Below are 27198 nucleotides of genomic sequence, written 5' to 3'. Positions count from 1 at the left end.
GGAAATGTACTGGTAATTAGTACAAGTTGGTACCAGGGGCTGTTTCATATAGCATAACTAATTTTTTAAAATATATAATGTATTATTTGCTTCAGATCTGTGAATTATGTCTTACACAATTTAGAGCACTCACCATAGCACATACCCTCCTCAATGTCTATCACCCAGCCATAGTATCCCTCCCCCCAATTCCCCAGCAACCCTCAGTTTGTCTTCAGATATTAAGAGTCTCTTATGGTTTGTCTCCCTCCTGCTCCCATCTTGTTTCATTTTTCCCTTCTCTACCCCACACAATCCCTAACCCTGCCTCTTAAATTCCTCATATCAGGGAGATCATATGATAATTGTCTTTCGCCGATTGACTTATTCACTCAGCATAATACCCTCTAGTTCCATCCATGTCTTTGCAAATGGCAAGATTTCATTTCTTATATGGCTGCATAGTATTCCATTGTATATATATACACCACATCTTCTTTATCCATTCATGTGCTGATGGACATCTAGGTTCTTTCCATAGTTTGGCAATTGTGGACATTGCTGCTATGAATGTTGCGGTGCATGTGCCCCTTCAGATTAGCATAACTAATTTTATTATAGAAAGGCAAATACAGTGAAAAAATTGAGAACATGCCAGTATCTTTTTTTAAGATTTTATTTATTTGACAGACACAGATCACAAGTAGGCAGAGACACAGGCAGAGAGAGGGGGAAGCATGGTCCCCGCCAAGCAGAGAGCCCAATGTGGGGCTCGATACCAGGACCTTGTGAAATCATGACCTGAGCTGAAGGCAGAGGCTTAACCCACTGAGCCACCCAGGCGCCCTGAGAGCATGCCAGTACTTTGATTAAGAGTTTTGGTGTCACAGACCTATTGAAAGGGTCTTGCCATTTCATAGGGCTGCAGAGACCCAGTCTTGATAAAATGTATAATCCACCCCATGACTGCAAGTGGAGTGGTTGGAACTGGAAGGATCTAAGCACCTGAAAAGGTAAGAAATGCAGACTTGCCTTTTTTTTTAATAGAATCAGCATTTTAATGAGGCCCCAAAGGGATTTATATTCACATTAAAGTTTGAGAACAACTGTTCTTTCAGAGGGGCCTGTAGAATTTTCTTATACAGGGCCAGATAGTAAATATCTGTGGTAGTTCATCAGCTCTGCCTTTTTAACTTCAGCAATTGACAATTAAAAAAAAAAAAAGTGACTATCTGCCAATGAAACTCTTTATGTTTCACAAGATCTTCTTTTGAATTTTTCTCCTTTACTTGACATTAATTTTTTCTTTTTTTTTTAATGTTTTCTTTTTTCTTTTCTTTCATTCTCCCTCCCTCTCTTCCTTCCTTCCTTTTCTTCCAACATTTTAGAAATGCAAATACCATCTTGACAGGGTTGTGTTGATCCCTGCATTCACAGTTTGCCACTTCCTGCTGTATAATACTTCTTAATTATGACTGGTCATTGAAACCACATGAAGAGCTTTAAAAAACAAACTCATACATTCTGTCCATAGAAATTTTGATGTAATTGATAAGGTGAAGCCTGAGCTTTAGGATTTTTAAAACATTCTCCAGATGATTCTAATGTACAGTAAAGCTTGAGAACTGATTTTTAATACATTTTATTTGAAATTAATTTTGTTATAAGCATTGTTGTCTTTTTATTTAAAAATTAGGATTTGGCAGTGTTGCCAAATATCTCAGACAAGGATTGTACATAATGAACAGAGCAAAGTTTCTCACCCTTGGGCACTACTGACCTTACCTCTGTGACTCTTCACAGGGACAGCCTGAGTCATGAATGCAGTTCCTTTCTAGAGATACCTTCTCTTTTGTAGGGCCATCCTGTGCACTGTACAGTGTTAGTAGCATGCCTGACCTTTACCCACTGGCATCCAGTAACACCACTCCCTGCCACAAAGTAACAAACAAAAATATCTTCAGATATTATTTAATGTCCTGTGAGCCATACTCACCCCTACTGAGAACTGCCATGTAGGCCATTTTGAATCAGGGAGGGCTATCTACATTCACTTTTGCTTCTGTAAGTCAGATTCTTTCCACCTCCATTTTCCTGTTGCTGGTTGTCTAAAAGATGTAAAGTTGGCTGCTTTTCTTTTTAATTTTGTGGCTCATTATAAATCAGTAAAGTAGGTAGGAATGCTGTATATAGAGATGTGTGTATGCATGTATGTGTGTGTGTCTATGTATGTATGACATTCATTCCCTAAGGAAGAATATAGCCATTGTTAACTCCTGGCCCTCCTTTTGAGCCAGCATTAAATCTGCTGCCAGGATTATAGACACTTAGGGCAGATCATTAGGCCTTTGTGAATTTATAGCCATGGCAACAACTATCTGCAAGTCTGAGGATAAAATGTGTTTTATTTTGTTGTTCTGCACAAAAAGTCCCAGGAATGCTGGAGACAAAATAGCCATTGAGAGTTAGAGGCACTGATCCATGTTTTTTCTCCCTACTGTGTAGTTTATATTTAAACTGTTAGGCTAATGCACACTGAAGTTTTTGTGTGAATTCAAACCTAAAATCCTTTTTAGCCAGAAACTAGGTAAATGGAGGGTAATAATATTACCCCAATGTAGATTTTTAATATTTGGTGAGAAGTACTGAGAATTATATTAAAATATAGTAGACTGCTATTTGTTTTACTTTAAATGAAGAAAAGATAATCATCAAAAACTGCTTTTCTTGCCTTTTCTCGTTCATGTTAACCAATATTGCCATTGCTGCATTGATGCTTGGGAAAACTCCATCTGTGGATTTATAGGTGTACCCAAGAAAGCATTGATGTCCCTAGCTAGGATTAACTTTCAACAGTAGGCTGCTCTGCTGATATTTAGCACCACCTTCACATTTGAAAACATTAGCCCTACCCATGACTCTTCATACTGGGAAAAGCCTGAGTCACAGGTCCACTTACTTTCTAGAGGCATCCTTAGCACCATGGAGGAGGGGACAGTGAGGCTGGCTTTCTCAGGACCTACTCCAGTACAGCATTAAAGCATCTTTGCTCCTCTGAGAGGAGTAGTATATGTGTGGCTCAGAGATGGCACCAGTTTCATTCTTTTCACATAGCTAAACAATTTGTCTTCTTTGCAGATCTTGGAACTTGCCATTTGATTGGCAAATAGCTAGAAAATTATGGCAAGTCCAGTGGGCTGCCTTTTATGGAGAAATCCCAAAACAGGGTTCAGCACAAAAGCCTTTCAGATAGACTCAGGACATACCCCCCTCCCCTAAAAACTGGGGAGATGGGAGTTTTGACCAAAATGGGCTTCTCAAACTGTCCTACAGACACAAATCCCCTGATGCCTCATTAGAATGGTGACTTTGATTCAACTGACCCAGGGTAGAGCCCAAGTGTCTGCATTATTCTCAAGTTCCCTGATGGAGTTGATGTTCCTCATCCAAGAACTATGCTTTGTGAAGCAAAAGGTCTGAGTCACTTTTGAGTGATAAGTGGTGCACTCATGTCTTGTCTTAGTCTCTGAAAGTTCTCGTTGCCATCCAAAGCAGCTGACAGCATCCAACTTTAGCTCTTCAGGGCTATAAACACAGGAATCCAGTTACCCACTGGAAGCATTCCCTTGAGATGACATGCGGTGTCCTCAATCTCAACATGTCTAAAACTGAACTCATCATCTTGGTTCTCCAAGCCTAGCCCTCTTCTGGTCAACCCTAGCTTAAGGAAGAGGACAGCACCCATCCAGTTACCCACACCAGACATTTAGGACTCACCAGTCCATCCTCAGCCTCACCAGCAAATCCATACCAAGTTGTGCCCATTTGACATGTAAACATCTCTCAGACTCTTCCTTTCTTCAGCTTCCCCTGCCCCTGTCCCAGTCCAGGCTCCTGTCATCTTTTGCTTGAATTATTACAGTGTGCCCCTGTACACATCTACACATATACTCTGTCCCTTTCACAGCAGCCAGACTGCTCTTGTACAACCCACAGTATTCACTCTGCATAAAAATGTTCCATGGCTTCACATGGTTCTGAGAATAAAGCCCAGAATCCTTAATGCCACTTAGAAAACCCTGAGTGATCAAACTCCAGTAGACCCCTTGTGCCCTTTCCATGCCTTTCATGTATTCTGTGCAGTTTTTTACCTGATTCAGAAAGGAGAGGAAATGTGGACCCTGTTATTCCACTTTGGTCAGGAACCAGAAACAGAGGTTCTCAAATTTAAGCACCATCAAAATTACCCAGAAGATTTATTAAAAACAGACGACTGGATTAACTCCCAGTTTCTGATTCAGTTGTTTTTGAGTAGGACCCAACGCTTCCCATTTTTAGTGTGTTACTAGGTAATGCTAATGCTTCTGGTCTGTGGTTCATACTCTGAGTACCACTACTTCCAGATATGGGTCTGCAAATTTTTTCTGTAGAGTTAGAGTCTTAGGCTTTATAAGACATGAACTCTCTCTTTTGACTATTCAACTCTGCCATGTGAAAAAAGAGTCACAATTTGTAAGTAAATAGGCATACCTGTGTTCCGGTAGAACTTTATTTACAAAAATATAAGCTACAGTTTGATTATCACTGTTTTAGGAGAAACTTAACATTGATTTTGTCAGGCGTAACAATAGTACTTGTTGCCAACTTTCAGAGCAAAGGAGAAGTCATTAATTGTAGCAATGGGTAATACTTTTACAGAGTTTGATGATCACTGTACTCGGAATGACATGGTAGGGAGGATTATGTTTGCATTTCTAGGCTTGTATTTCTAACACTATGAAATAGAACACTACTATGTACATACATTATAAGAATCCCTACATCTCCCTCCCAGGATACACCCAGGAATAGCTACATAATTTTCAGGGCTACTAAAAAATTAAAATTCAGACACCTGTGTTAAAAACTTATTTAATATTTTACATAATTAAACTAAAAAGACAAAGACTCATTCAATGGCTCAGTTGTTAAACTAAAAAGATGACCCTATGTGAATAAACAGGCCACATGCACATGCACATAAGGCCAGACTAAAAAAAGAACACCATCATGGCCTCTAGCACCACGTCTATCACATATACATGCACACGAATACATGAATTTCTGATCACAAATTCTATAAATTTGGAAGCATTCCTAGTATCAATATCAGATTTAGACAATATCTTTAACATTTTCTTGTTAACTCTGTGCATCAGTTTTGGTTTGTTTGGAATGCGATGTAGCATATAGCCAGATTCCCCTGTGTTCAAACATATGTTAACACACTACAGATAGAGATACTTTCTAGACTCATGTACAACTTAAAAGCTGGGGTATATGGCTGCTCAGATATGTACCACAGGAGCAATTTTAAACCTGCAGAGAACTGATCAACAAAATAAAAATAAGCTTTCTATTTTGTTATATTATTTCATATATTTATCTTTATTATAACAGAAGTTTCTTGTCATATTTGCAGTTAGGATCCATGAGAGTTTTATCTATACTTGCGCAATAAGATGATCAATATATTGACTTCTGGGAGCCAGAATTCCTATAGTTATAAATAAAATCATCTATTGAAAATGCAAGAGCTTTGGAAGTACTTTGCATGAGTTGAGAAGGTATGAGTCTTAGAAGAGATCCCCCAAATTCTTCAGTCCCTGGTTTTCCCTGCTAAAACTAGATCCATGGCATGGGGTATCTAAAATCCTTGAGAGAGATAAATCAAAGTAAAACTTGAGCCGTCTTCTAGTGGTAAATCTGGGAGTGAATGGCATCATTCTTATAACCCCACTTGTCTTTCTGAGCCGGGGAGCAGCTCCAATCTTGTGCTCTAAAGCTTTGGGTGAAAGACTATTTTGAAGTGGCAGCTGTGCATTTGGAAGGCTGCATTCTGTTGTTATTGGGCAAGCATGGTATGCCACCTCATCTCACCCTAACTCAGAACAATGAGGAAGGAAGTGGGCTTACTAAAGTGTGTGTGCAACAAAAATATGCAGGAAGTAATGAGCATTCTATTAGATTATATAGCAGTGCTAGTATGTCAGCTGTGTATATATCCTGCATACTAGATATTTCTGCATAAAATTCTTCTTGACCCCCTCCAGTATAAATAATCATCCCTCATATTCTTCCCTCTCTGCTCACCATCACTAACTCTCCAGCAGTCTGTATTTTGGCCCTTATCACACTACTGTAATAATAGTTGTTTGCCTGCCTCTAGTGTTACACTGATCTCCTTCAACACAAAGATATCTTATTTCATAGTGTATCCTCAGTGCCAAGCACAGTTCTGGGCATCCACCAATTCTATAAAAAAGTGTGAATTAATTAAATTCAAAGCAGAACCCAGTTATTATTTAACTCACATAAGTGAAAATTGAATTATTTTACAAGTCAAAAATGTGACTTCCCAAGTAGTGTTTGGCAGTCATGGAATGCTCTCTGATATTGCACCTATGAAATATGACCAGCACAACTAAATTGATTTTTTTAAATTTAATTTTAAATAATTTAAATAGCTACATATGCTAGTGCCTATAATACTGAATAGCACAGTCCTGAGGCCACACATCTCTGTCCAATGGTAACCTCATTAGCTAGGAGAGCAAGCAATATCTAGTTCTTCACACCATTCTACAGGATGACAATGGGGGAGGGGGTGAACAACACCACATCAACAGGTCTTTATGTAGTGGAACATAAGGCTAAGAGTTATAGTTTTTCTTGCTTTGGGTGTCTGGGGAGAATTTGGACTTTCGGTTGCCATCTCCCCTCACCTTGTTTCCAAGAAACTTGTATGACAGGATAAGATGGAAGTCCATCTTCCTTGCTGTTAGACCTCAAGTATCCAAAGATCCTGAAGGTACTGACTTGATGGTAAAATTTAATTGTATTGTACACTGGTTCCCATTGTATGTAGTTTAATATATCCATTTTAGGTAGGTTGGTCTTCATGACAACAGTTAGCCATCTTTTTTAAATAAAACAAAGCACACTTTCATATGAAGGCCTAAGCTATTTTGTTTTCCAGTGAACTGAAGAGAAATCTGGTTTATGTCACCTCTGCTTTATGCTGGGTAGTCATTCCCTATCTACTATAAAGACCATTTAGGAAAACTAAATTTAGCTGTATAATATGCTTGTCTTGAAGTACTGAACTATTCTTGATTGCAGTTAAATAGCATAATGAATTCAGTTCGGTTTCTCTGATAACAAATAAAAGTTTGGATAATCTAAACAAGAGATGGAAGTCAGAAGAGGTACTGACATTACCCCAAGGCCAATGCCACTTCAACTGAAACAAATATCTCTTAACTGAAAATATTACCTGGCCCTATCCTTTTGAGAGGGTAGAGAGCTTTATGAAATCTTAAATAAAAGGTTTGTTTTAAAAATGATCATCTGTATTTCTCAAGATTTAGCTTGAATTTCAACTTTTTCATTTCACTTTATTGATGTTCATTTTGTCTTTTCTTTTTCTTCTGTTCCTTTTACTTCAAGTACTTAGATGTCACACACTAGTTATGGGTTCTTAATCTGAACACTCATATCAGAGAAGACAGGTAGAAATTGGGGAGAATGAGGAGACAGGAATAAACTGTGGTGTTGGCAAGCCTGGAGAGACATTTTTATTTAAAAACTGAGGGAATTTGATGTTAAAATAAGTGAAACGAGTGGATTTTGGTGACTTTGTACTTGTACGGACCAAAATACCCTTCATTTTTCCAAAATAACTATATTGATATTTTCTGAACCCAGCAACAGTATGATTACTATGTTTGCTTCTTCTGATTGCCCAGGAGGTCATTACTGGGAGATAGTTACTGGCTGCTAAGAAATAGAGGTATTTGAAATCCCCCAATATTAAGTTGAAGTGTCGCTATTCCTGGAACTGCAGCTTCACTGCTGTCCTCTCTTTTGACTTTGTTAGTGAACAATTGCTCCTCACTGTCGCTGGAGCAGCTTCCCATTCCAGGCCCAGGTCAATGAGGCCTACAGTTGTAGAATCGTGACTTACTCCATTAATTATTTGTCACTTGGTTGGTCTGCTACTAATCCTAAGTAAATTAACTTGTGTTCCCTCTTGGAGTGCCAGGGTCCTACCCACAGAGTGATGAGGTCTACACAAAACTGGCTCTTGGCATATTGAGCTGTTATCCACAGAATATGAAATGGGAGCTGGCAAGGGCAAGCCCTCTCTGCAAAGGTGTTGTGTTGATGAAGACAGAGAGGTCTTGCCCATAACCACTGCATTCTGTCTTCTTTGGGTCCAGGCTGCTTTGAATGCTGCATCAAGTGTCTGGGAGGAGTCCCCTATGCTTCTCTGGTAGCCACCATCCTCTGCTTCTCTGGGGTCCTGTTCTGTGGCTGCGGGCATGTGGCCCTGGCGGGCACTGTGGCAATCCTTCAGCAACACTTCTCCACCAACATCAGTGACCACACCTTGTTCAGTGAAGTGTAAGTATTAGTTATCTTTTAAAGTGTATTTAAGGGGTGCCTGATTTGCTCACTCAGTAGAGCAGGTAACTCTTGATCTTATGGTTGTGAGTTCAATCCCCATGTTGGGTATAGACATTAACTTAAATAAAAAAAAACAAAAGTTGAAAATTAAAAAAAAAAAAAGTGTATTTAAAATGCAGCAATCTGGGGCACCTGGGTGGCTCAGTGGGTTAAGCCTCTGCCTTCGGCTCAGGTCATGATCCCAAGGTCCTGGTATCGAGCTCCGCATCGGGCTCTCTGCTCGACAGGGAGCTTGCTTCCTCCTCTCTCTGTGCCTGACTCTCTGCCTACTCTCTGATCTCTCTCTGTCAAATAAATAAATAAAATCTTAAAAAAAAATACAACAATCTCATGGCATTTCTTAAAAACTATAGTGGAGTAAGGATCATTGAAAGATGGTTAAATATGAAATGTCTTCCCATGCATACAGTAATTATACTGGCAGGATCTGTCTGATACAACTATTTCAGAATTCTAGATTCTATTTAAGGCTTACAACTAATAGGGAGAGTCGTGGATGGTTAATTTTATTCACTTTTAGCCCTCAAAATTGTAGCATCTATTGATGCCATACCTTTCACCCTCACAGACCTTGAGTAACTTGCACATTGTTAGCAGAACCAGAGTGGGCAAAAAAGTATCCTACTGTACAAATATCAGGCATTTATGCTCTAATTACAGAGTATTGCTCTTGATTACAGAGTCAGGCAGCCACTGTTGCTCTTGTCATTTTTCTAAGTCCTTCCCACTCTGGCTAAAATGACTTCCAGGGCCAATGCTTATCTTCCCCTTCATTTATTTTCCTCTTTTCTTTGTTGGGAGCAAAACATTGAGGACTACAACCATGTATGTGAGAGAAAGTAGAAAGTAACTCCACATGTTCAGGTGAAGACACAGGATTAGAAAAGACATCAGAAGATCTTAAATTTACATCTTAGGGTGATCCTCAGCATAGATATTCTGCAAAAATCAAAAGCAGTGAAGAAAAACAAAAACATAGTGAAGCATAAAGAAAGAAAATCTGATTTCTTAAGTTACCACAACATTAGATTAAAATATACAATTTTCAACAAAAAACATAAAGTATACAAAATAAAGAAAGCATTGTTTCCATGGAAAGGAAAGAATAATACAAACTGTTCCTTAAAAAGTTCTAGTGGCAGGTCTGCTACACAAAGATTTTAAATCAGTGGTCCTAAAAATGTTCAAAGACTTAAAGGAAGATCTGGAGGAAGTCAAGAAAACAATGTCTGGAACACATGAAAATACCAATAAAGAGATAGAAAATCTAAAAAAAAAAAAATTCTGGAACTGAAAATACAACAACAAATGAAAACATTTGCTAAAGGGATTCAAAGGCAGATTTGAATCGATAGAAGAAAAAATCAGGAAACATAAACTAAGGACAAAAGAAATGGAGTTTTTTGAACAAAAATAAAGAAATGAACAAAGGTGAACACTTTAAGGGACCGATGAGACACCCTCAAGTCACTCCCTTCCAGGGAGTCCTGGAAGGAAAAAAGAGAAAAGGGGGCAAAGAGAATATTCGAAGAAGTAATGTCCAAAAAGTTCCCAAATTAGATGAAAGACATTCAGGAAACTCAACAAATTCTAAGTAGGGTGAATTCTAAGGTTAAAAGAGAGAAAGAAGGACATTATATATTAATAAAAGTTTCAGTGCAGCAACATGAGAAAACAATTATAAACATCTATCATTAACATAAATCAAAAATAGAATTGAAGGTAGAAAAAGTTTTACAATAATAGTTGGAGACAGAATACCGCACTCTCAATATTGGATAGAGTAATCCCATATACATAAGTATAGAAATAGAGGATTTAATCCATACAAAAATCCAACTAGACCAGCCCAATGTATTCTAGATATTCTATCCAACAATAGAATGCACATCCTACTCAAGTGCACAGGTCTCCTGCATTTCCTATGATAGACCATATGTTAGATCACAAATTAAGTCTCAATGATTTGAAAATTCAGATGTCATAATATCTTTTCCAACCACAACAGGATAAATTTAGAAATTAATAACAAAAGGAAAACTGAAAAATTCAGAAATTGTGAAAATTAATACACTCAAGCAACCAATGGATCAAAGAAGAAATCATAGGATAAATTAGACAAATGACAATAAAAACACAGCATACTAAAACCTAGGGAATGCAATCTGAATAGTGCTGAGGAAGAAATTTATAGCTACAAATGCTTATACAAACAAGAAATGACTGAAATCAATTACCTAACTTTACAAATTAAAGAATTAAAGGAGCACCTGGCTGGCTCAGTTGGTTAAGTATATACCTTCAGCTCAGGTCATGATCTCAGGGTCATGATCTCAGGATTGTGAGATCAAGTCCCACATTGGACTCCCTGCTTAGTGGGGAGTCTCCTTCTTCCTCTGCCCCTCCTCCAGCTCATGCACACTTGCGCTCTCTCTCTCTCAAAAATAAATAAATAAATAAATAAATAAATAAATAAATAAATAATAAATAAATAATCTTTTAAAAAAAGAACTAGAAAGACAAGAACAAATTAAACCCAAAACTAGCATAAAGAAGGGAGTAATAAAGATTTGCAATTATATAAATGAAATAGGGAATAGAAAAATAATAGAGAAATCACTGATACATAATTGACAAACCTTTCACTAGAGAAACTAAGAAAAACAACAAAGTGATTTAAAAAATCAAAGATATAAGTGAAGATATTACCAATTCTATAGAAATAAAGAGGATTATGAAAGAGCACTATGAGCATCTGATAACAAATTTGACACCTTAGATGAAATGGACAAATTCCTAGAAACACAAAAATTACCAAGACTAAAGCACACACCCACAAAAAAAACAAAAAAAAAAAGAAAGAAAGAAAAAAAATAGAAATTCCGAGTAGACTTAAATTATTAGGGAGACTGAATCAGTAATCAAAAATGTCCCAACAAAGAAAAGCACTGGACCTGATGGTTTCACTGGTGAATTCTACAAAGTTTTTTTAAAAAAGATTTTATTTATTTATTTGATGGAGAGAGTAAGAGAGGGAACACAAGCTGGGGTGGTGTTAAGAGGGAGAAGCAGTCTACCCACTGAGCAAGAAGCCTGATGCAGAGCTTGATCCCAGGACCCTGGGACCATGACCTGAGCTGAAGGCAGATGCTTAACAACTGAGCCACCCAGGCACTTCATTTCAAAGCATTTTAAATACTAACATCAATCCTTATCAAACTTTCTCAAAAAGTTGACCAGAAAGGAACACTTCCTAACTCATTCTGTGAGATCTGCATACCCTGATACCAAAGACAGATAAAAACACTACAATAAAAATACAAATTAATCTCTATAAACATTGAAGCAAAAATCCACAACAAAATTCTAGCAAACTGAATTCAGCAGTATAATATAAGTTGCATATGCCATGACCAAGGATTTATTCAACCATTATTCAGCATAAGAAAATCTGTCAAGGAAATTCACCATATTAACATAAAAAGGGTGTGGAAAGGAGGAAGCATAATTATTTCAAGTGAAGCAAACACATTTGATAAAATTCAATACTCTTTATAAAAACAGTCAACAAACTAGGAATAGAAGGACATTACATTACAAAAAATTTAAATGAAATTTAATGAAAACCCAACACCAAACATACTCAATGCTGAAGCACTGGCAGTTTTCCCTCCAAGATGAAGAAAAGGCAAGAATGTCTGCTTATACCACTTTTATTCAACATGTTACTATAAGTCCTGCCTAGCAATTAAGTGAGTAAAGAAATAAAATCCATCAAAATTGGAAAGTAACAAGGAAATTTATTTCTGCTCACAGATGGTGTGATCTTTATATATATATATATATAAATATTATAAATATATAAAATCCTAAGGATCACAATACACAAAACTGTTAGAACTTAAATTCAGTGAAGTTGCAGGATTCAAAATTATCACTTAAAATTAATTGATTTCTGTAGAATATTAGTTATTAATTTGAAAATGAAATTAAGAAAATAGTTCCAATTACAGTGCTATCAAAACAACAAATAAAATACTTGAGAATTAATTTAACCAAGGAGGTAAAAGCTTTGTACAAGGAAAACTATGAAAGAGTTCTGAAAGAAATTTAAAAGTACATAAATGGAAAGCCATTCATGTTTAGGGTATGGAAAATTCATTATTGTCAGTAGTACCCAAAATGATCTACAGATTTAATGCCTTCCATACCAAAATCTGAAAGATGATTTTTTTTTTTTTTTTGAGAGAGAGAGAGGGCATGAGAGGGGAGAAGGTCAGAGGGAGAACCAGATTCCCTGTAGAGCTGGGAGCCAGATGCAGGACTTGATCCCATGACTCCAGGATCATGACCTGAGCCAAAGACAGTGGCTTAACCAACTGAGCCACTCAGGTGCCCCAAGATGATATTTTTGCAGAAATAGAAACACTGACCCTAAAATTTATTGGAATTTCCAAGGTGCCAAATAACCATAATAATCCTTTAAAAAAAAACAACAACAAACAGAACTGGAGGACTGACACTTTCTGATTTCAAAACGATTACAAAGATACAGTAATCAAAATAGTATTGACATAAAAATAGACATGTAAACTGATGGAATACAATAGAATAGCAAACTCAGAAATAAACTCATGCATATATGATCAAAAGATTTCCAAATATGCCAAGACCATTTTTTCAATTGGGAAAAGACAGTCTTTTCAATGAATTTTGCTGAGAAAATTGGATATCCACATACAAAGGAGTAAAAGTGGACTCTCACCTAACACCATATGCAAAATTTAACACAAAATGGATTCATTCCTTCACCATAAGACCTAAAACTATAAAACTTTTAGAAAAATACATAGGGCAGAAGTTTTACATTGGATTTGGCAATGATGTTTCATATATGAAACCAAAGGCAGGCAACCAAGATAAAAGAGACAAACTGGACTTCATGAAAATATAAAAATTATGCATCAAAAGGTATTACCAACAGAGTGAAAAAACAAAACACAAAATAGGAGAATGTATTTTTAAATAATATCTGTGAAGGGATTAATGTCCAGAGTATACAGAGAACTGTTAAAGTTCAACAACAGAAAAACAACCTGATTCAAAAATGGGCCAAAAGACTTGGGGCACCTGGATGGCTCAGTCAGTTGAGCATCCAACTCTTGGTTTCAGATCAGATCTCAAGGTCTTGAGATCAAGCCCTACATTGAGCCCTGAGTTAGGTTCCACACTCAGTGGGGAATTTGCTTCTTCCTCTCTGTTTGCCCCTCCCCCTGCTCACTTGCTCTCTCTCTCAAATAAGTAATTCTTTTCTTAAAGTGGGCAAAGGGCTTGAACAGACATTTATTTAAAGAAGATATGCAAGTAGCCAATAAAAATACAACTCATTATTCAAAATTAGTAGGGAAACGCAAATCCAAACTACAGTGAAATTCTGGGAAAATAGTAGATTAGGAAAATCCTGATTTCACCTCCTCATAGGGACACACTGAAACTACAATTACGTATAATAGAGCTAACTATGAAAACAATCTGAGGACTAGCAGAACAGGTCTTCTACAGGAAAATTTTCTTTTATGATGAAGAAGGGGAGGGGCAGAGACCTGGTTGGGGACCAAACCTCCAGCATGAGGACCCACAAGAGAGATGGATATTAGAGTAAGGGAGCCCCTCCCTGAGGAGCAATGGAATTAAGCCCTAGACTGGACATTTGCAACTCTAGGGATTTAGACAGAATACAAAAGCCTTTATAGCATCTGTCTTTGAAAAACAACAGGACTTAACTTTAGAAGCTTTAAAAAAAAATCAGCAGGTTTAACTTCAGAAGAGCCAAAACGTTGTGGAACATTGAGACTCCACTCTTAAAGGGCCAGAGCACTGTATTACTCAGTCCAAGACTTAGCACAGAGGCCGTAGTTTGAAAAGTGCCAGGATTATATGTGAAGGGGAATTACTGACTAATTTTAGGACATGCATCTGTTGGGTGGGGATCTGTAGGAGTTTTATGCAGAAATAGAAGTGCTGGTGAGTGCCATTTTTTTTTACTCCTTTAGCCTAGTTTGTGGGAGGCACTTATGCGAGCAGTTCTCGTCCTGCTATGGCATTCCCAAACAAATCTGTCCCACCTAACATGCCCCTACATGAGGTGTTTCTCTAAAGTAATCTACACACAACCACACTTGGTGGGGAGCTCCAGTCAAGATAGTAGCCCTCCAAAGCAACTACAGCTCCAAGAAGGGGGCTGGTCAACTCCATGCACCTGTATGCCCTCCATAGATACAGCCTGTCCTGTCAATCAGCTCTGCCTGGATCCAACCTACACCAACTATAGCCAGGCCTCTCAGTCAACCATACCAGATGCTAGACCTTACCTGTGCACTACATCAGTAACAGCTGGTCATTGCAACCACCCATGCTTGGTGCCAGAGTACATACCAAAGAAGTCACTGCCTCTTAAAAACAATAGAGTAACTCATGCACATATAGGAGGCAGCTCTGGAGTGCCTTGTTCTGGTGACTAGGGGAGATTGAGTCCTAAGCCCTAAAAGATGTCTCCTAAACAACAAAAGATGTCTACTTTCAAGTCTAGGAATGTAGTTTAACCTTCATAATACAGAGGAACAAGTATAAAGGGTCAAAATGAGGAAACAGAAAAATATGCTCCAAATGAAAGAACAAGACAAAAGCATAGAAAAAGAGCTAAGTAAAATGGTGAAAAACAATCAACATATTGAAGAATTCAAAGTCATAAAGATGCTAATAACACTTAAGAGAAGAGTGGATGAACTCAGTGAGAAATTCAATAAAGTTTTAAAAAATCCGTCAGAGATGAAAAACTCAGTAACTGAAATTAAAAATACACACACACACACAATACACACACATACACTAAAGGGAACTGACTGCAGATTAGAAGATGGAGAAAAACAATTCAGTGATCTGGAAGACAGTATAATGCAAATCACCCAATCAAAATAGCAAAAAGAAAAGAAATGATAAATGAGAATCAGTTAAGGGAGGTCTTTGACAATGTCAAGCATGGTAACATTTGCATTATGAGGATCTCCTTAAAGAAGTCAAAGAGAGAGAGAAAATGGCAGAAAACATTCTTGAAGACATAATAGCTGAAAAATTCCCTAATCTGGGGAAAAAACAGGTATCTAGATCTAGTAGGCACAGAGGTAGCCTCCAACAAAATCAATCAAAAGGACTCCATACCAAGACACATAGTAATGTGTGTGTAATAACAAAAACTTCTGAAGAAAGAAAAAGAATTTTTAAAGAAGGAAGAGGGAAACAAATATTTATGTACAAAGGAAGGTCCACAAGACTATCAGGTAATTTTTCAGTAGAAGTTTTGCATGCTAGCCAAACTATGAAGAGAACTTAAATGTCCAAAAACAGATGAATGAATAATTAAGATGTGGTGTATACACATAATGGAATACTATGCAGCCATCAAAAGAAATGAAATCTTGCCATTTGCAACGACATGGATGGAACTAGAGGGTATTATGCTGAGCAAAATAAACAAAATTAGGGACCAGATGACTTCATAGGTGATTCTACCACACATTTAAAGAAGAGTCAATACCTACCCTTATTAAATTATTCCAGAAATAAAATTCTTGCAAATTAATTTTATGAGGCCAGTATTATTATACCAAAATCAGACAAAGACAACTACAAACAAAGAAAATTACAAACCTATCTCTTGTGAACAAACACACAAAAATTCTCAGCAAAATATTAGTAAACTGAAATTAATAATACATTAAAAGGATCATTCACCAAAATTAAGTGGGATTTATTTCAGGTATGAAAGTGTAGTTAAATAGTCACAAATCAATATGACAGCAGATTAACAAAGGAGAAAGTGTATATGATCATTTCAATAGATGTAGAAGCATCTGACATAATTCCACAAACATAAACGTACAAAACTACATACACAAACATAAAAACTCTCAAGAAATTGGTTTAACAGGAACATCTGTGAACATAAGAAAGTCATCTGTTACAAACCCAAGGCTCACATCATATTCAGTGGGGACAAGCTGAAATTTGTTCCTATGAACAGAGTTATAGATACAGAAATAGAATGGTGGTTGTCAGAAGTTAGAGGGAGAGAAAATGGGAATTATTGTTTTGAGAGTAGAATGTTTCAGTTCTGTACAATGAAAAATGTGAGAATGATAGGTTGATGGCTGCACAATATGAATGTAATTAATACCTCTGAACTATCTACTTACCAACAATTTAGATAGCAAGTTATAATATGAGTATATTAGTATAATAAAAATAGTAGAAAAAACTTTTTTTCTGCCAACAAAAAATTGATGTTTTAAGTAAAGTTCACTGTGTGCAGATAACAAAAAAGTTTATGAAAGAGGGAAAAAATTAAAGTAAGACACTGATTGTTATTTGGAATCTGGGGTGTATTGGACTGGCAGTGGAATTTCAGTTGGTAACAGCCAAGTATACATATAAGTCATCCTGTATACAGTAACTGTGGACATGGAAGGATGTTGGGAGGTTAAATTGATGTTGCCAATCTTCATATCGATATAACACCTTCTAGTTTTCTCATAGGAAATCATTCCTGGGATGTTTGGAAATCCATTGAAGACTTAGCCCAAGTCAAAGTCTACAAGAATATGTTAAGCACTCTCTGGCAGAAGAATAATTCCTTGGGCATCCTTACCAGCAGAAAAGGCTGTTTCAGGGGTTTAGTCCCAAATCTTTGCCTTATCATTCTAAAAATATTGTCAGTGGAGTCTTAACAACTACCATGCATTGATTCTCTAACTATATAAACCCAGCCTTAATAGGTTCTCCCTTTTTTCCATTTCCTTCAGAGTTTTCTTTTTCTCTTTTTGAATTCCAGAGTTTAATACTGCTTGTTTTTGTTTTTTGGGTTGTTTTGTTTTGTAATTGAAGAAATTATACTAGATAGAAAAAGATATGAATGAATATTTTTGGAACTATACTGGAAACACATTGGATGAGTCCTTAGGGAAAAAATGTTATTCCTTTTTATCTGTCCATTAATGTCATCCAAGGAAATAAGTGATGTGGGAAGGGAGAAATATCATGGACAGAAGACATTTACTGAGTGGCAAAGAAGACAATGTACAAAGAAGACCAAGAAATATTTACCAAGATTGAATCTGGGAAGGTTCTAGGAAGCTCTATAATCCCCAAGACATGCTTCACTGAGACTAAGTCATAATCTCTGAAGATAGAGATTTCTATCTGTAATTTCTAAAGCTTCCATTGATTCTCATGGGTGACCAAAGGGTATGGAATGGTCACCTGGGTCTTTGTAGATATTCATTAGGACAAAGTTAGTTGTGAATTAACTTTCTGTATTTTGACATATTATGTCATATTGACATATTTGTGTAGTGAAAATCTCAATGCAAAAGCATCTGTCCAAGTTAACTCCTTAAAGAAGCCCTAAATGCTTATGTAGAGGGTTCTAAAAGAATAACAATCAGTAAGCCTAGTTGGAAGGCATTTTGCTATGGCAGAAAAAACATGTTGTCCTTAGACCAGAATTCAAATGGTAGCTCTGGCAGTGACTCTGTACCTTTGAGTAACTTCTCAATGTCTGTGTTTACTTGCATGCAAAATAAGGATTCTAGCCCTCATGGCAAAGGATGCAGGTGAGTAGTGAAAGATGACAACTGAGCCTCTCTGCCCCTGACCACATTGCTGTACAGGAGCAGGGATGCCTTCCTGGCAGGGATGCCCCATGAGCCACTGAAGCCATTAGCAGGGTGGGAGTTATCACAGGATATCACTAACCCTCATGTCCTCCTTCCTGGGGCTGAAAATATCTTCTCTTTACCATGTGGACAATGTCAGTTTTCCAGATCTTGTGTTCCTTTCCATAGAATACAACTGATGCAGTATGTCATCTACGGGATTGCATCCTTCTTTTTCTTGTATGGAATCATTCTGTTGGCAGAAGGCTTCTATACCACAAGTACAATGAAGGAGCTGCATGGTGAATTTAAAACAAGTGCCTGTGGCCGATGCATTAGTGGAATGGTTAGTACAAATCTCTGTCTGACATACAACCAGAGCCACCACACATCTGGGTATTTATTTGTATTTGGTGAAAGCTATGAGATAATCAAAAGTGGATGAAGTCCATGACACAAATATTGTTCTTACCACTTAATAGTTAGGGACATAATAAAGACTTTCATCATAGTATTGATAATAAATTAAAATCTATTGCTAATAGTACTGAACATTTGTCCTATCAATATATGGGAAGTAAGAATACTGAAAATTTTTCATATTATGTCAGTGCTATCCTGTCTTTGAATATTCATATTGGACCTAAAGCCATACATGTACTATGATTACTTATCATAACTGTTCTGGAAGTATATACCAAGCATGCACTGTATCAAGCATACAGGTGGGAATTTTGCTGATTGCTAGTGTGCAAAGATTAAAATACATCTCCTCAAAAAGTTTATAAGCTAAGATAGGGCTTTCAAACTGCAACCTGCAGGCCAAATCTTGTTTTTGTATAGCTAAGAACGGTTCTCGCATTTTTAAATGTTTGTGGGGAAATGTGATGATTATTTTAAGACATGTGAAAATTATACAAAGTCACATTTGAGTTTTGTTGTCATATAGCACAGTTTCAAGAGTTTGTATAGTTTTCACATGTGGGCCTATGTTTTGAGTGGTTCCCCTCAGAAGGCATGGGGTGTGCCTGGTGGGCTTCTGGAAGACTTCCTCTTAACCAGCACAGTCGCTTTTGTCTATTGAATCTGTTACATTAATTTATTTATATAAAAAAGCCTCTTTTAAAAAGTTGAAAAGACTGCTGTGCAGGGATAGCTTTATTCATTTTCTCATTGGCAACTTGATCCTTAACACTATTTTTGTTGATACATTCAGGAAGATCATTGAATAAACCTATTCTGGAGGATGTTGGGAAGACAGAAGTGACAGGGAGGGCTGTTGACAGATAGAGGAATATGCTAATACAGGAAGTCGTATAAAGTATAAAAAATAAGTGAGCTTTGCCCACCATGGACAGCAAAACTGAATTTTGTCACCAGAATCCCTGATACTTTCTGGTCCTTTATGGGATTCTTCTACCTGGGAAGACATTAAGAAGTAACTCTGCATGCTTACGGCCACCATGATAGGAACAGCCTGCAAGGGGAGCACTTTCCACTGCACCCTGGCCTATACTTTGGAATCCTGACCATCATTGAAAGGCAGGGCTGACCAAGAAAGGAGCTACCCAGTCCTTCTTCAACTTTCTATGGTGTTATTGAAAAGAAAGTAACATTTTCTTTTAAAGAGTTAGAAAAAGAAGCCCCAGTTTGCAGTAGTGTATCCATAAGCACTGGGGACAAAGAGTATGTGAAAGTGATGAAATCTACTTCTTTGAATATTTTCAATGGAAATACTTTTGAAAGTGTTGATGTCCTGCAAGTAAAAGTGATCTGTTTCTAGAGTTTTCTGGGGTGACCAACAGGAAGTGACCTGACACCAAATGGAACTCCTATGGTTCAAATATTTGGTCTTCAGGATCAGTTTAAGAAATAAAAGTCAAACCAAAAGGAATCCAAACACTTGCCACACATTCTGAGGATATATATTCTGGAAATATAAATACCACAACAGTTTATGGATAGTCTTTAAGAGTTCTCTTAAAATTAGTAGTCACGCAGAAAGTTATGAATAAAGTGAAGTGACATAATTATGTTTTCCCTGAAATTGCTCATAGCAATGTGTAGAAGAACACAATGAGGATTTTTTCCTAAGCCATTGCTGTGTTTGTAAAACTGTTATGAATGCTGAGTGTGAAAGAAAACTAAAGGGAAATAAGATATTTCTCTCTTCTGTGTTCATTAAGTTCTGTTCAAAGTAATTTTCAACTTCTAATAAAGACTCAAGCATCCAATGCTTTTACTAATTTCACAGGCCAATGAAACTAGCCAAGTTCCTTTTGAGCAAGAGCTTTCTGAAGTATCTGTTATTGTAGTATCCATATGTTGTGTAAAATAAAGGCAATTTTTGAGAAACTGATATGAAGTTATCATTCAGTGCTGTGAAAACATCCCAATACATAATCACCATGGTAAATATTTAGTAATCGCTGCCTCCCTTTCTAGTTCAGTCTGCAACTGTGGACAAGGGAAATTACCACGTAGGGTCTCCTGGCTTTGTTTGTTGAGAGAGGAACCTGCATAAAGTCCCTTAAGTGGCTTTGGGCAATCACATTGTCCATCGTGTAGCTCTGGAGAGCATGACTGCCCTGGACCAGTCCTGCTTCCCCTCTCCCTTGTCGCTATGCCTGTCACTCCCATGACCCAGGCTGTGCTGGGAATGCAGCCCCCAGGTTCACCATCCAGCCAGAGCTGTGTGACCATTTTGTCCCCAGGTGCTGCAACCCTGACCACCCCCTCAGTGATGATTCTTTCTTCTTCTCCTTTTCTGCTCAGTTTGTGTTCCTCACCTACGTGCTGGGAGTGGCCTGGCTGGGTGTGTTTGGTTTCTCCGTCGTGCTGGTGTTTATGTTCTACAACACCTGGTCAACCTGTGAGGTCATCAAGTCACCGCAGACCAACAGCACGGCTGCTGTGGAGCAGATCTGCATGGATATCCGACAATACGGTACCTCCCTGTATTACACCCAGTGAACTTTTATCCTCCTGTGTATAGGTCCACACCTTAGTTATAATATGGTGTTTTTTTAATCATTGTGATCAGTTTCATATGTTCTTTAAAAAATATTAGAGATAGAGTGAGTAGGAAGAGGGGCAGAGAAAGAGGGAAAGAGAGAGAGAATGTCAAACAGACTGCATGCCCAGTGGGATACCTACCTGGGGCTCAGTCTTCTCACCATCCTGAGATCATGACTTCAGCCAAAAAGCATTGGTTAAACACAATGAACTGAGCCACCCAGGCACCCTCGTTTCATGCATTCTTCTTTTGGAATTGTTTATAGTCTTTCTCTCAATATATCCAGTTTGTGGGATATTTGTACAACCGATTGTTCCTGAAATCATTGTTTCACTGACAGTTTGGGGACTTGTCATTTCTCTTCTGAAACATAGAGTTACTTCTGACTGGAAGAATATGGAGGATGGAAGGATATGCAGATTTTATTTTTTGATCTTTCTTCCTTATATACTGAGAAAACTGTCATTTGAGCTATTTTTAATTTTCAAGTACACATGTATGCAGAAGTCATGCACTTACCTTTAAATTAAGTGGAAAAGAGAAACAACAGCCTATGAAAAATTGTTAAGTATAGAAAGAACTCAGGGTTACCATGAGAGACACATTATAGACTGTGCTTGTCCCGTCCTCTGGGATGAAAAACGGTGTTTTTACATATTTACAATTAGACTTTCAATTCAAAATGATTTCTAACACCTTTACAGTTAGGCTTTTAATCCAAAATTATTTCCAATAGTTAAACATAATAAAATGTATTGTAAAATACATGCAAAATACAAATTAAAATTTTTATTTGCAATTTGTAATTACTCTGCCAAATTTCTATGAAACTTTGTGAGTGTATGCTCTCAGTTTTGGTACTTATCTCATGGTAGACTAAAAAGATCTTGTTGTGAACACCTCTTTTTCACTTGCAAGGCCACAAACCAAGATATTTGTATAGAAATGTATTTGACCTGAATATAATATAATAACATATGATATAAAGAATAGCTTTATAAGAGAGTCATACTATAGTTATTTATTTGTAATTAATAGTTTTAATTACATAATTACATAAATTCAGTTTAGGGAAATCCTAGTTTTCTAAATCAGTAAATATTTAGTAAACAAAGCTTTATTTGTAAAAGGAAAAAAGTCATAGGAAAGGGTCATATTGTTTAAATTTCTTATTCAATTTTGCTCTTACCCTGTTGTCCTGATGGGGCTTACTTTTTATTTCAAAAGGCCTGGTCTGCAGAGGGCCGACCTGTCAAGTGTTGATGAAGAGCAGTGTACGATTACAGTGTAACTGGACCCTGAAGTGGTGAGGACCAGTGAGAGCATGGAGCACTGCAGTGTGTACTAATAACTAACCTTCTGCTGGGCTTCATCTCACAGGTATCATCCCTTGGAATGCTTTCCCAGGGAAAATCTGTGGCTCCGCCCTCGAGAACATCTGCAACACCAATGAGGTAAACCCTTCTCCTGTTAGGGTCTGCACATGGCTGCTTGGCAGAGCTGGCTGAGGAAAGGGCCCTCCTGCAGAGACAGAGCAGGAGGTGGTACAGATGCTAGGAAAAGCATGTCTTTGTGCCAAATTGTATGTAATCATCAATACTCACCCATTTTTTGTCTAGCAAATGGCCATTTTATGTGGTCCAGCTATTAAGGATATTTAGCAATCAGAAATCTTATCCTTTTGGCAATAGTATGCACTGATATCAATTCTGCACATCTGAAAACACACGTAGCTTCTTCTCTTTGACAGCCACATATTTTTTTGAAAGTAGGACATTTGTGACAGAATAAATATAAGTTAATTTTATATATAAAATCTTTTATAAATAGATTTACCTAAATTTGTGTATAAATTCATTTTTTAAAGACTTTGTGTACTTATTTGATAGAGACAGAGACAGTAAGAGAGGGAACACAAGTAGGGGGAATGGGAGAGGGAAAAGCAGACTCCCCAACTGAGCAAAGAGCCCCATGCAATGCAGGACTTGATCCCAGGACCCTGGGATCATGACCTGACCGGAAGGCAGACACTTAACACACTGAGCCACTCAGCACCCCTACATAAACTAATTTTTAAGTCCATTACAGTTCATTATTTTTATTTCCATAGTGATTCACTAGTATGTCTCTTTGTTTTTAATTAGATTTAAAATCTTTGTTTAAAATATCACAATTCTAGAATATTTTTAAACATCAGTTTGTAAGTGTTTATAAAGGAAAAGTGCTAAATATACTAGTGAGAGTTTGCAAATTTAAGAGAATCCTAGCATGCTTTTGCAAAGCATGTGATTCATTAATCACTGAAATAATCAGTCACTGCCTCCCTCATTACGTAGTTTGTATATCCATACTAAAGCAGGGGCTCCCAAAGTTGCCTGCACACTATAGTCACAAAAGAGAATTATACTTATGATTGTCAGATTTAATTAGTGTAACGTATAACCCAGGCATCAGAAAGTTTTAGAAAACTCTTAGGTTATGCTTTTCTGCAGCAAGCCAGGCTTCAGACAGAGACTTGAAAGGAGTGTACACTGGCACACAACCTCACAGAAAGCAGCTCTGGAGAAGAAAGAACAGGTGTAGGCCCATCAATGCTCACCCAGTGCCCTGTTCTTTCCTAGTTCTACATATCCTATCTCCTGTTCATTGTGGCCTGTGCCGGAGCTGGTGGCACCGTCATTGCCCTGGTGAGTAACCACAGCCCCACACCCAGCCTAGTGCCACTCTCTTCCCTCCAGGCTCTCCTACCAGACTTGTCTTCTGCCAGTCCCCCAGCCCAGCCCTGGTTGCATCACATCCGTGTAAACTTCCCTCTGGTTGGGGTGCAGGCAGACCTTCTTGCCTGTCCTGGTAACTGAGGATATATAGTGGAATTTGAATTCTTTTGGAGAAAGAGAGATATCAATACCTGGAATAGGTGTTGACCAGGAATAGCAGTTAACCTAGCTTCTGCTGTGATTATAAATGGGAAAGAAGCCATGCGTGGGTCCCGAGTGGGCAGCTGTTCTGACTGCCATTATCTTACTGTCGTGTTCTGTTCTCTTCCACCAGCTGATCTACATGATGGCTACTACCTATAACTATGCCATCTTGAAGTTTAAGAGTCGGGAAGACTGCTGCACTAAATTCTAAATTGCTTAAGGCCAACAAGGAGCCGTAGGGAGCGCTCCTTGGGAGCCTGACATCTCCCTGACTAAAGCCAAGCCTAGGTTGCTGCAGTGTGGTGACAGGAATTAGTAAATAGCTTTAGTCCACTCATTTGGCATTGTAGATTAATAAGATGTCTTACCTGAGTGAATTACAAAATGATGAGATCTGGCTATTTCCATGTTGTGAAAAGGATTCAGTTATGTACTGGCCTTGGTGAGCATCCGTTAAAAACTAATTCTCTTGAACTTGGAGCAGTATCTCTAAATGAAGTGTTAAAACTAATACCGGCCTTGTCTGTTATTGTCGCTTGCTTGATAACCAATACCAGTGCTGGAGAGGAGATGGCAGAGAGACGTGTTTTCATCGACTCTGGAAAAAAAGGCAAACACACTGTAAATTTGACTACAACTTTTTTTCTGATCTCATGGCTCACTACCCAGTACCGGCCCCTCCAGGTAGCCCACCCAGCTAGAGGACAATGTGAAGAAAAAGCAAGGGCACCCTGTCATTTTCTGTGGGACCAGGATCTGTATGTGGAGCGTGTAGCTCTCCGCACCACACTTTCTCAGCAACCTCGCCTTGGTGCGTTTCGGTGCGGAGTGTCTGATTGCTCGTAGCCGGCTCTCAGCCCGCACGTCCGGTTCTGAGCGCAAGAGCAATGGGGCCTGGATCGGAAAGTCTCAAATATGTTGAAAAGGAAATCGGAGGAACCGGAGATGTAGATTTTGCAGGGCAGATGAGGAAAAGGAGCGGGCGAGAAGGGTTGGCCACCTCCACTGTGGAGAAAAAGGATCTGTACCCCGGTGACCTGCACTAACGGCAGGCCTGGAACGAAAACCGGAGGTGTGCTACCGCGCACGCGCTCACGCAGACGGCAGGCTGGGCCTGGAGGTCTGCATTTTGGTCTTCACATTCACTTAATTTTCCCACTAACTCCGCAGTTGATGAGTTACTCAAATAAGTATCATTCACTTGTAGGCCTTTGGGGAATTGATTTTTAAGATCTTGGCACGGCCCTGATTTTAAGATAAGCACACAAGGTGTTTCGAACGTCTGCGTTAGTTAAAATTCCTCCCAAAATGGTAAAGGAAAAACAAGACAAAATCACCCTCTCCTGTTTCATTTTTGCTTTTTCTTAGCAACAACTTTGGCCGTTTTTTTCAGTTCATTGTGTTGGTATACTAACTTTTCTTCAGCCTCTCACTCTTAAGCATACTCGTAGAGCATGCTTCCGGATCGGATGGCTCTGACAGCAGAATGAGTATTAATCCAGAATAACCCTCTCCCCTTTGACAGCACAGACCGTCTAACTGCCTAGCAGCTTGCTTTGCCTTCTCACATGCTCACCAGCCATCATGCTCACCCTTCTTTTCCAGATCCACTTCCTCATGATACTGTCTTCTAACTGGGCTTACTTAAAGGATGCAAGCAAAATGCAGGCTTACCAGGATGTCAAAGCAAAGGAAGAGCAGGAACTGCAGGACATCCAGTCTCGGTCAAAAGAACAACTCAATTCGTACACATAAATGTTTGCCAGAGCGTTACGGCCGACGCGTTGACAGCTCTGCCCACTGCCGAGACAGCTGCTCTGCAGTACAGATGTGTACCCCACCAAACAGCCTATCCACTTCACTGTCTGGCTCCAGCTGCTGGGATGTATTTCTAGGAACACCTTCCAGCAGGTCAATCTTTTTCTTTAGAGCAGATGTTGGAGGTTTCATGTTAGCCATTTTAAAAGGCAACACTTTGACAAAAGGATGGTTGATCTTTCTGAAATTGGTGGCATGTTCAGGTTTATCGGTAGAGCGCTCCTACCAGGACAGGCGATGGGGACATCGGCTGTGCCGGCATCAAGGAACGTGACCATCAATTCACATACACCATCTGTCCTCCAGTCACTTCATCTATAGGGAATAAAATGGAATGGCGGTGGGGGGGTCCATTTCTGACAGCTGACATTTAAACTTTGGCTCAAAGATAATGTGATTCTTAACAATTGACTTTTTAAAAATTAGCTGCCTTCCCTACCCCTTGACTCCTTGAATCTCCTGACCCAATCAGAAATCTATTTTTCAAAAATGCTAAAAGGAGCTACTATAATTCTGCTACACCTGCCCCCAAAGAAGCTGGATTCTGACTCCTGGACAAGCTTTCCAGAATCAATTTTATAATAGATTTCCTTTAAATAAAATGGCCCAGTTTTCATTGTTCTTTCCTGGGAAATGAATGTCAGCTCTGCCTTAATGAGTATTTGTTTTAAATTTCTAGGAACTTATTTTACAACAGGAGACCCCAAATCCTTCAAAAACTTTTGTTCCACCAATGTTTTTCCTAATTAAGAAGTGTTACCTTATTAAAATAACCACCATTTTTTTTCCAATTTTTTATTTATTTTCAGCGTAACAGTATTCATTGTTTTTTCACCACACCCAGTGCTCCATGCAATCTGTGCCCTCCCTAATACCCACCACCTGGTTCCCCCACCCTCCCACCCCGCCCCTTCAAAACCCTCAGGTTGTTTTTCAGAGTCCATAGTCTCTCATGGTTCACCTCCCCTTCCAATTTCCCTCAACTCCCTTCTCCTCTCCATCTACCCTTGTCCTCTATATTATTTGTTATGCTCCACCAATAAGTGAAACCATATGATACTTGACTTTCTCTGTTTGACTTATTTCACTCAGCATAATCTCTTCCAGTCCTGTCCATGTTGCTACAAAAGTTGGGTATTCGTCCTTTCTGATGGAGGCATCATACTCCATAGTGTATATGGACCACATCTTCCTTATCCATTCATCCGTTGAAGGGCATCTTGGTTCTTTCCACAGTTTGGCGACC

At 38.3% G+C, this 27198-nt stretch overlaps 1 protein-coding gene across 1 annotated transcript in view; it reads left to right on the top strand.

Annotated features, from left to right (window-relative positions):
• Positions 1–25889, top strand: part of LOC308337804 (neuronal membrane glycoprotein M6-b-like) — a gene marked incomplete at both ends in the record, with an annotated part of 33400 nt that extends 7511 nt beyond the window's left edge. The window contains 6 exon segments of the mRNA XM_080796004.1: positions 8241–8424; positions 18387–18543; positions 20973–21144; positions 22594–22667; positions 23835–23900; positions 25740–25889. Coding sequence (XP_080652130.1) covers positions 8241–8424; positions 18387–18543; positions 20973–21144; positions 22594–22667; positions 23835–23900; positions 25740–25889 — 803 coding nt within the window.
• Positions 25890–27198: the final 1309 nt, after the last annotated feature.

Source organism: Martes martes, assembly GCF_963455335.1.
Source record: "Martes martes genome assembly, chromosome: Y".
NCBI lineage: Eukaryota > Metazoa > Chordata > Mammalia > Carnivora > Mustelidae > Martes > Martes martes.
Note: the sequence above shows the minus strand (reverse complement) of the source record. Positions and strands in the feature narration are given on the sequence as shown.